Below are 9,983 nucleotides of genomic sequence, written 5' to 3' on the forward strand. Positions count from 1 at the left end.
CTCTTAGCTTTGCTTCAATAATAGTCCTGTTGAAGATGAGTCGGTCCCTCGGCCCCAACTAATCTAAAATTATGATCTCTAATTATAAAGTCCACACATCCGCAATCTTTGATTACAAAGTTCATAGGAGTAATCTGACCCCTGCGATGGTCGATCCCCCGCTGTGCCCCGTGATGCACGTGCCCACGTGCAATACGCCACTCGCTGCATGGCTGCGTCTCACGCCTCTGAGGGCCGTGATGGACGACCGACCATCAAATGGTCCATAGTCCCTCTTGGTCCGGTCCAGCCCATCATCGGATCCATATACGCATTTGATCGGGTCCGGATCTTGTCACGCGAATCGCCACGCAAAACGGACGGTAGGGCATAAGACCTCCATCAGCTGATTAGGGTTAGGGTTTTGCGGGCTCTCATCTGCCTCAATATAAATCCAGCGCTCGAGGGTTTTCTCTCTCCTCGTCCCGCCGCCTCCTCTCCATTTCCTCCCGTCCGTGCTCCCTGTGGTGTTCTGAGAGAGAGAAATGGCGGCGAAGAAGGCTACGGCGAAGAGCCGGAACCCGGAACTGATCCGCGGGATCGGGAAATACTCGCGGTCGAAGATGTATCACAAGCGCGGGATCTGGGCGATCAAGGCCAAGCACGGTGGCGCCCTCCCCCGCCACGAGCCCAAGGTGGCGCCGCCCAAGCCCGCCGAGAAGCCCCCCAAGTTCTACCCCGCCGACGACGTCAAGACCCCCATCCCCAATCGCCGCAAGCCCAAGCCTACCAAACTCAGGTCCCCCCATAACCCCACTCTCTCTCTCATACGCCTTTGATTTCGCTCTGTCTTGTTTAAGAATTAATGGCTGTTTATTTTGGACTTTGAGAACAGGCCGAGCATTACGCCTGGAACGGTATTGATTCTTCTCGCTGGGAGGTTTATGGGGAAGAGGGTTGTCTTCTTGAAGCAGTTGTCTTCGGGATTGCTTCTTGTTACTGGTGAGTGTTTGTAGCTCAGTTTAGTTTGGGTCTACTATACTGCATTTGTTAGTACTGTTTTTTTTTGTGTGTGAATAGTTAAGGGTTTATCTTATAATTTAGAAACGAGATGTTGCGGACGTGTAGGATTTGTTTGTGCGTTTGCTTTTTTTTAAAAAAAAAAAACTTTTTGGTGAGCCAATCATATATTTCGTCTGGAGCTGCAAATTAGTATGAAACATTGAGTGCATGGATCGAATTTTGTTAGTGAATTCGTGTTTGTTGCTTTTGATTTGTTTAGTCTGCACCTCGTTGCGTGGGGTCTTTTCTTGCTGTATTTAGTAATTATGTGCTGTTGTGTGAACTTAGTAGAGAAAATCAACATATATTTTTTCAATTTATCCTATTAGCTAGGATAGTAAGTATTTTAGAAGGGTGTCAAGAAATTGGTCTTCGTAAGATTAAAACCTTAGCTAGATTGTGATGTGACTTTTTTAGGCACGGTACTAAAAGGTTATCCTTTACCTCGAGGTTGTTTTTCCCTCATCTTACAACATAGAAGGATTTGTTCAGGTTTTATTAGAATAAGTTCTAGAAGTTGAACACACATGACTACGAGTTACAAATGGAGGTAGGTGCTAAACTTGTTCATTGGTTTGGTTTGGTTGGTTGGTGGGATAGCTAATGATTCAATTTAGGAGAAGTGCTATTAAATGATTATGATTAGTTTTTATTTTTGGTGTAGTATTGCTGTGTCGGGGTGCCCTTAGAAGCTTCCAATTCCACATTCAGAAACTTTTTCAGGATACCACAAATACCTTCTAAAACATTGGTGTAGTTGGCATACCCAACTCCATCATAATAACTATGTGGCTGCCGCTTGTAATTTCATCTTTCACTTCTCATCCATATGTCAAATATGCATATACAACATAGCACACTATTCAAAAAACCTTAAATGCGTGAATAGTAAATAATCAATTTTAAAAATTCTAAATTGTCAATTAAATTCATGTACAATGGTTATTGTTGGAGTCTTTACTATTAAACAGAAGTGTTGTGCCTTCTGTTCTATGCTTTACAGCTTTAGTTTATGTGACTGATCACTGTGACATTAAACTACAGTGACTTTAACTCCAAATGCATCCTGCAGCATCCATTGTCTTTACATCATCTGGTATTTGTGTTAAGACTGCTGGTACATCTGTTACATCAGCTAATGGTTGTAAGCAGTGTTTTGCCCCATTAACCTGGCCGGAACTATTTGATGGCTGTCAGAAATTTTTAATCTGCACTCCAGTAGACTTCAGTTCGACTGTTTTAACCCTTTGTGACCTACATAAGTTCCTTCCCTCCCACCTTATAATAGTGAGTTGATGATCTACCTTGTTCATTACAATCAAAAGCAGGTTTTGGAACATGACACAGAGACTGCTGTAGAGTACATCTCCTTTGCCTTTATTAAAAAGGTTTAAATTTGTTTTTTATTGGAAACTTCTCCAACGTTCAAGGACATAACTAGTTTGTTGTGGGGTATAATCATGTCTGGCATAAAGTTATTGCTTGCATGATTTCAACATATCATAAATCTGGAGCTTGGAAGATGGCAGTGCATATATGACAATGGAAGAGAATAAGGAAGAGAACAACACTTATGCAGGTGAACCTGTATGGTGTTCTAAACAATGCATTCTTTTTTAGCTAATGAAATTTTGGAAGGAGAGTTCGCAATAAGTTGAGTTGAGACAGTTCATCCGAGCCGTTCATTCCAGTTGATACAGGTCATGGACCCGACCCTGCACCTGTGTGAGCTGAATCAACCTGTCTAACTCAAGGTATTGTATCTCCTTTGCTCATGCTTTGATTGAAGTAAAACAAGAAAAAGGACAGAAGAATAACAAAGGATAGAGCACAAGATGGAGAACACATAGCAATATATTCTCCATATAAAATTTTAGAAGCGTTGGGGGGGATCAAATGATGCTACTATGTCTTTATTCTTTAATATATCTTAGGGTTTTTTGTGTACATATCCTCTTAAATATTGAAATTTGCATAAATTCCTCCTCAAATTGATATTTGCATGTATACCTTTATAAAATATTTATTTTGGTGTATATTCTTTATTTTTTTTTGCATATATGCCCAGACCATCTAATGTCATCACGAAATTAGCGACTTAAAATTTAAAATGACTGAAATATCCTTAATGGTTAAATATATAAAAAAATATTTATAAGGGTATATATGCAAATAATATTTTGTGAGGATATTCATGCAATTTTCATATATTTAGAGGGGTTTACATGCAAAAATTTAAATTTATTTATTTATTTTAACCTGTTTTAACACTCGGATTTGTTTAGTGCTTACTTCTCAATATTTTTCAGAAAAATATTACTTAAGAAAAAAATTGATTCGACAATTAGATAACAAAAAGAGTTATGAAAGTTCTTTAACTAATCATGGGATTATTCTACTTTATTTTTCTTCATTTATAACAAACACTATATCTTATTTTATCGAAACATAAGTTATAATATTTATTGTTATATATGCATATCTGAGGGCATGTATTAGAATATAGAAAAGAATTAGAATCTCTTAAAGGCACATGATAGATTGCAACGACCAAGCTTCCTTGTTACTGTTATGCTCATGGGTGGAAGAACAACATCAATCATCTCCAAGCAAAATCATTGAAGGACTTCAAACCCTTCAGACTTATTAATAACCTCCGCGGTGATGTAGTAGAACGCCACCTTTTACATTGTGTACCTTAAGCCACTTTTTTTTAAAAGTTTCAATTTTCTAGAAGGAAAGATCTAGTGTATGGGGCCCAACTTGTCTGAGTAATTTTAAGTGAGCCACCGACCTACACATGAGGCATTTTTCAATTCTAAAAGATAAACATTGCAAATCTTATACACTAAAAGATAATTGTTGCAAATCTCTTACAACATTTTTCTTTAAATAATTCATAAAGCTAAATGCAGGATCTAACCATCTTCATGTAAAAAAGATATAATGAATGTCTGTCTATAGTGGAGAAGGGAGTCAAGAGAAGTTTTGATTTTGGACAAAGAAGTGAAAGAGAGGATCGGGAGAGAGAAATTTTTCAAAGGAGGTAGATATATTAGTTTTCAGTGAGACCTGTTAGTCTCTAACCTGCTTCAAAAATAAAAAGATACTCTCATAATTTTAATTAATTTTTAATTTAAATGAATACAATTTTGGCTAATCACATTAGCTGAATCGCTATGTCATACAAATATAGTGTTTTGTGAGGGCATGCACATAAATATCAATTTGGAGGGCATTCATAAAAAATGTAATATTTTAGAAGTTGTATAAATACTCTTCTAAATATATGGAATTGCATGAATACCCTCCAAAATTGTTATTTGCATGTATACCCTTATAAACGTTTCTTTTGGCATGTTTATCCATTAAGGGTATTTTCGTCATTTCAATTTTAAACCGCTAACTTCTTAACGGCGTTAGATGGCGTGGGTAAATACGTAGAAAAAAGAACAAAATGGTATATATACAAAATAAGTGTTTGATAAGGATATATATGCAAATATCAATTTGAGAAGGGTATTTATGCAAATTTCAATATTTTGGAGGGTATGTACACAAAAACCCTATATCTTATAATGGTTATCAGTTTTTTATTTTTTTTCTTATCTTAAATATTTTGAAATGCATACTTTTTGAAATAATTAATAACGTTAAATTTTAATGGCATTACTATTTTTGTTATATCATAGAATGGTAATCTTTGTGTTTAGAGCAACAATGATAAATATGTTGAAATTTAACTCTTGGAAAATAAAACTGAGCCTAATAAGAAATTTAAATATTTAATTATGGATACTGTTAGCATTAGCTATCAATGTAAAACTAAAGCCATATATAGTGCACATAGTGCTGAAATCTATCAATGTAAACGATCTCAACCAATGCACAATTTATGAAATAGTGCTGAAAGCAACATAACGTCGTTTCATATTCTGTTTTAGTATGGTAGGCTGACAAACCCGGAACATATATGCTATTACATCTAACTGTTCAATATATATTTACCTTATTCCTTTTTCTGATACTTGCTTTCCTTGTGTTCACCAATTTTTTTCTTGGTGTTGCTTCTTGTATTTTCATGCTGCTGCAGGGCCCTTCAAGATCAATGGAGTTCCTCTGCGTCGTGTGAATCAGGCTTATGTCATTGGAACATCCACCAAGATTGATATTTCTGGGGTTGATGTTGAGAAATTTGATGACAAATATTTCACAAAGGAAAAGAAGAACAAGACAAAGAAGAGTGAAAATGAATTTTTTGATACACAGAAAGAGGTCTGTTGCTATTTACTGATCACTGGCTCTGGCTGACAACAATTATATGTGCTCCTTGGCTAATGCTAAAATTCTTTTTGAAAAAATATAGGAAACCCGGGCACTCCCACAGGAGAAGAAAGATGACCAGAAGGCCGTGGATGCCCAATTGGTTAAAGCCATTGAAGGTGTCCCAGACTTGAAGACCTATTTGGGTGCTAGATTTTCTCTTAGGGCAGGCATGAAACCACATGAGCTTGTTTTCTGAAACGGCAATGAAAGCATTGGAGCTGCTTCCCTCCCTAGTGCTGTTCAATCTTCAATTTAGGTGCCTACTTCCAGTTTTGGATGCAAGGAAGTTAACTTTATTTTTTCTTTTTATTATGTTTGGTTTGTCATGCATGAGGGATGTTTACTCAGGTCTTATTTGGTGGGTCGGACTATTTGGTTATATCTGCATTATAAATAGATCCCATGTTATTTCTTACCTTCTTTAAGAATGACTCTTTCAGCACTATGAAAATAGTTTCATTTGGAATCTGCATAAAGGAGTTGTTTTTGCTAAATTTGTGCGGCCAAAGTTCAGCAGCCTGATCTTAAATCATGGATGATGCTACGTGATGCAGTCAAGAAATTATCACAATTCTTTATTTTGGCAGTGACAATACATTATTACTTTTGAAATTACGTTAACAATATGTTTCATTTGCAATTAGAATTGGATTAGAATGAGAATTAAAATTATCATATTTTGTGATACATTTGATGATTGAATTTTGGAGAATTGCAAGTTTCTTTTAAACAAACCGGTGAAATATCGCTCTAATACTTAACGTGTGACCCGTCATCCCTTTCATCCAACCATCTTCAGCCAGCCAATTTAAATTTTCTCCACATAAGTTTCACGTTCATTTGCCTTAAGTACTTCTAAGATTTGATGGTAGCCTGCAACTTAGCCTATAAACGATGTTTTGGTAGGTTTTCTCGTAAAGCCGGGGAGGGAGTTAAAAAAAATAAAAAAGAAAGCTCAAAACGCATCATATCAAAAACGCGAAACGAAAGGACTTTGGGAGTTGCATACATGCCTCGCTCGCCTCACCATCCAAAACGAACAAAACAAGAGACCTGGACTCATGACTAAAAACATCTCGCAAAAAGCAGGATACTTCAACAAATGCCAAAAGCTACAAGAAATCGTGGAATTCCCTCATGATGTTTCCAACCATCGCAGCTTCAGCCTTCAGAGCATGCTATCAATCCGGGACGGCAGTCTCTTGAAGAAATTGCTCGTCACTGACGGCAGCTTGCTCCTGAACCGGGGGTGGCGCAGCGTATGCAGTCCTGCGACCAGAGCTATCACCCTGAATGGAGTCGCATACAGCACCACAGCTGCAACTAGGCAGAACATCACGAACAGGCCGGTTGCCCTCGGGTCTCTCCAGCTCAACAGAGACTGAAACCTCTCCCCTTGCGTCGCCATGTCCCCCGCCACCGTCTGTATCCTCCCCGCCACGCTCCGAAGCCTGTCATACCTCATCCGGACCAAATCATGCGGCTTCGACGTCGGAAACGTGTCGAACTCCTCATCGAGCTCGTCCGGATGTATCGCCTCCGCCCATGAGAGCTTCGTGTCCATGTGCCGCGGGTGCCTCGGCCTGAACCTATAATTCCACAGCCCAATCACAAACATGTAGAGCAACATCATCGGCAGGATCAGCTCCGGGTAGCAGATCAGTATCAGGAACAGGACATGGACTAGTATGGTCGTGATCGGATTTTTCCAATGGCAAACGCCGTCGAACCAGCGGCACGTACCGAGGGTCCCTGAGAGCAGCGACATGATCCGAAAGAAGTTGGCCTTGCTCCTCCTCATGCTCCACATGTGGGAGTCCACGTCGAGCATGTACTCCACCACCTCCTTCCTCAGGGGCGGCTCCGCCCGGCCGAGCCTCGCCGCGACGATGCTCATCGCCTGGTACCGCAGGCTGTCGACCTGGTTCCCGGTGAATGGGTGAATGTAATGCATCTTGGGGAGCAAAGTGTGGCCGTAGAGATAGATTACGTTGGCCAAAGACAAGCAGGTGAACCGCACCGCCAGCTGCAGCTCCCCCATCTTCTTCACCCCCGACGGCTGCAAGACGATGAGAGGATATGCATGGGTGTATATCCGATCCATTTCGAGCGTCGATAGCCGGATCCTCACCTTGCCGATTCTCAGGTCTTTAGCTGGGCCGCCTCCGGCAGGCTTGTCGTTGCCGCCGAGATGGCAGTTGTCGAACACGCCGAGCGTGATCACGGTGCAGGGGTCGTAGACCTCCCATGTGTACTGCTCATTCCATTTCGGACTGAATGAGTCGATAATTGTTCGAGTTCTTACCCATTTCTGGCCATACTTTGCGACGCAGTAGGCGTCGCTGGCGCCTCTGCCATCCTTCATCTTCATCGGAATCAGTCCCTGGGCGCTGAGAATGCCGACCTCCAGAACTCCGATGGGCTGCTTCCAGAGCTGACGGGCAGTGGGCCGGGTGTCGCTGATGTACATGGTGGACTCGTCCATGACATGGTAAGCTCCCTCGAGGCAGACGCGGAGGTGGACCCTGCTCGAGAACTTGAGCTCCTTCCATTGCTGGCCTTCGAGCACGGTGAAGCCGAACCTCTCCAGATTGAACCACCGCGAGTGCACCGGCCGGTGGTCCAGCCGCTTCTCGAACAGCGTCAGTGGCAGCGCAGTCCTCCCGAGCACCTCGTCCTTCGTCGGCTGCACCCGGTCCTCGACGGTGAGCACCAGATGCTCCTCGAAGGGCTCGGCCACGACGAACACCAAGTCTTCGTTCCACATCGGACTCAAGGTCCTCGCGCTGCAGATTCTGGTCTTAAGCACCTGGTTCCCGACCTGAGCCTTGATGAACACCTCCGGAAACCGCCCTTTTCCGTTGGGCTGCACGTCCTGAGCTTCGATGACATTCACTCGGAGGTACCAGAGCTTCGGAGAGACGTAGACCTTCGACCGGATGTTGAAGACTCCCTCGCCGTGGACCGAGGCAGCGTCGGCGTGCCACGCCTCCGGGAAGGCCTCGTCGGCTTGCGTCCCCATCCACACGGCCAGCATGATCTCCCCTCTCACCTTCGCGTCCCCCCGGCGATCCTCCAGCCGGTACCACTGCGGGGCTAAAGGACTGTCCGGCGGGACTCTGGTCGGCACTTCATTCAGATCAAACACCACCTTGCCGACGTAGTCGTCCCTCGCCACCACCTCCCTATCCTTGACAAATACTTCGAGAGCTGTCGACTGGATTCGCTCCTTGGAGAAAGCGAACACCTGGTTCCATTCAGGATTGGTCCTCTTCTCCAGGTGTTTGGTGGTGCCCCGGTAGTTGCCGAGCTTCACCTCGGCGTAGGGGTCGCAGCTGCCGGTGATGGCATTGGTGGGGAGGTCCTTGGCCTTGACAACGCGCACGTAGAGGCAGTACATCTGCTCGACAAGGTCGTAGGTGCTCGTGAACTTGTCGCCGCAGAGGCCCATCATCCACCCGGCGCCCCTCCCATGGGCCCCTGCAGGCCAACGCTCGCCGAGCTGGGGGCTGGTGTGCTTGAGCTTGTACTCCTCTGCCCGGCTCGGCTGGGCCTGGCCATGTCGGACCTGGTGGGATGCCATAACCAGCACCGGCGCAGCTGCTCGGCTCCGCTGCTCGTTGGATTTCCCCTGGCTGTGGCGACAACTGATGTGCTTCCTCTTCAGAAGTCTTGCTACGACTATCGCTGGTGGTTTCAGTATCGGTCGATGTTTTAGTTTGTGTCAGCGGAAGGGTTGATATCTGTGGAAAGAGGGGGTGATGCAAGTGGTGATGATGGAGTTTTAGGCACTGGAGATATACTGGGGAGAATGAGAATCTCCGAAGGATTTCCTCGCCTTCCCTAACAATATGTACGTGAGCCTTGAATTCTTACCTCTCCAACAAGGATGCAGACCTCGACACGGGGTTGAGATCCGTGGGAATGATTCTGGCTCTGATTAGCTGGTTGCCGAAGTCCACCTCAACGAATGCGCTTGCCGGGCCTCAGCCAGTTTTCTCGGCTTCTCTCGCCGGCAAGGAAGCGGAAGCGGCCACCTTGCAAGGAACCTCGAACAAGTCGTGTCTCCTTTCTTTTGGCGACTTAAGATGGCGGACTTTGCCTTCATGGGGGGAGGGGGAGGACTTCTTTCATGGAGAAGATGTGTCTCTGTGAACCAAGGACTAAAGGGTTCAAAGAGGGAAGAACTTGGAAGCTACATTTAAAAGAGGAAAGTGGAGGGAATAAAGATGTGGTCATGATGGGTTGGTGGCGGTGCCTTCACCAAATCAGTCATGGAACCAGATGGGTCACGGACAAAGCTCTGAGTTGGTTGGCAGAGAACTGACCATGTCGAGTAATGTGCGTCGCGCCTTGTTTAGAAGAGGAACTGCAAGAGAGCCTTGCGTTGAGATGGATAGGACAAGGGGTGGGTGGGAACGCTCCTGGTATTAATGATCATAAGCAAAGCAAGGGGCCAAAATAATAAAAAAGGAAGAAGAGGGGGTTTGAAAAGGAAAAGCGAAACCCGGAGGCTTTTGGGGCACGGGGGCCTTTAGCCAAAGATGCTTTCCTCGAGCTTTATTATCCTTGTTTGAATTTAAAACGGTTGCTCGCGCTCCAACTACCTCATTTTC

At 43.8% G+C, this 9,983-nt stretch overlaps 2 protein-coding genes across 2 annotated transcripts; one reads left to right on the top strand and one right to left on the bottom strand.

Annotated features, from left to right (window-relative positions):
• Positions 1–392: 392 nt before the first annotated feature.
• LOC103714953 (60S ribosomal protein L6-like) lies at positions 393–5,843 on the top strand. The gene is made up of 4 exons (XM_008802438.4): positions 393–778; positions 875–981; positions 5,135–5,316; positions 5,408–5,843. Exons 1-4 carry the CDS (start codon positions 525–527, stop codon positions 5,561–5,563), a joined length of 699 nt encoding a protein of 232 aa, XP_008800660.1. The 5' UTR covers positions 393–524; the 3' UTR covers positions 5,564–5,843.
• On the bottom strand, positions 5,664–9,785 carry LOC103714954 (FT-interacting protein 1-like). The gene is made up of 2 exons (XM_008802440.3): positions 9,244–9,785; positions 5,664–9,110 (listed from the first exon to the last, which is right to left on the bottom strand). The coding sequence occupies exon 2, from the start codon at positions 8,948–8,950 to the stop codon at positions 6,536–6,538; it is 2,415 nt and encodes an 804-aa protein (XP_008800662.1). The 5' UTR covers positions 8,951–9,110; positions 9,244–9,785; the 3' UTR covers positions 5,664–6,535.
• Between the last annotated feature and the right edge of the window lie 198 nt (positions 9,786–9,983).

Source organism: Phoenix dactylifera, unplaced genomic scaffold, assembly GCF_009389715.1.
Source record: "Phoenix dactylifera cultivar Barhee BC4 unplaced genomic scaffold, palm_55x_up_171113_PBpolish2nd_filt_p 000064F, whole genome shotgun sequence".
Lineage (NCBI taxonomy): Eukaryota > Viridiplantae > Streptophyta > Magnoliopsida > Arecales > Arecaceae > Phoenix > Phoenix dactylifera.

What these genes read in the sequence shown, in the direction of transcription:
- LOC103714953 (XM_008802438.4), top strand. Translation starts at nt 525, where the DNA reads ATGGCGGCGAAGAAGGCTACGGCGAAGAGCCGGAACCCGGAACTGATC. An exon ending in GGGATTGCTTCTTGTTACTG is followed by an intron (nt 982 to 5,134) that starts GTGAGTGTTTGT and finishes ATGCTGCTGCAG; the next exon opens with GGCCCTTCAAGATCAATGGA. An exon ending in TTTTTGATACACAGAAAGAG is followed by an intron (nt 5,317 to 5,407) that starts GTCTGTTGCTAT and finishes GAAAAAATATAG; the next exon opens with GAAACCCGGGCACTCCCACA.
- LOC103714954 (XM_008802440.3), bottom strand. Translation starts at nt 8,950, where the DNA reads ATGGCATCCCACCAGGTCCGACATGGCCAGGCCCAGCCGAGCCGGGCA.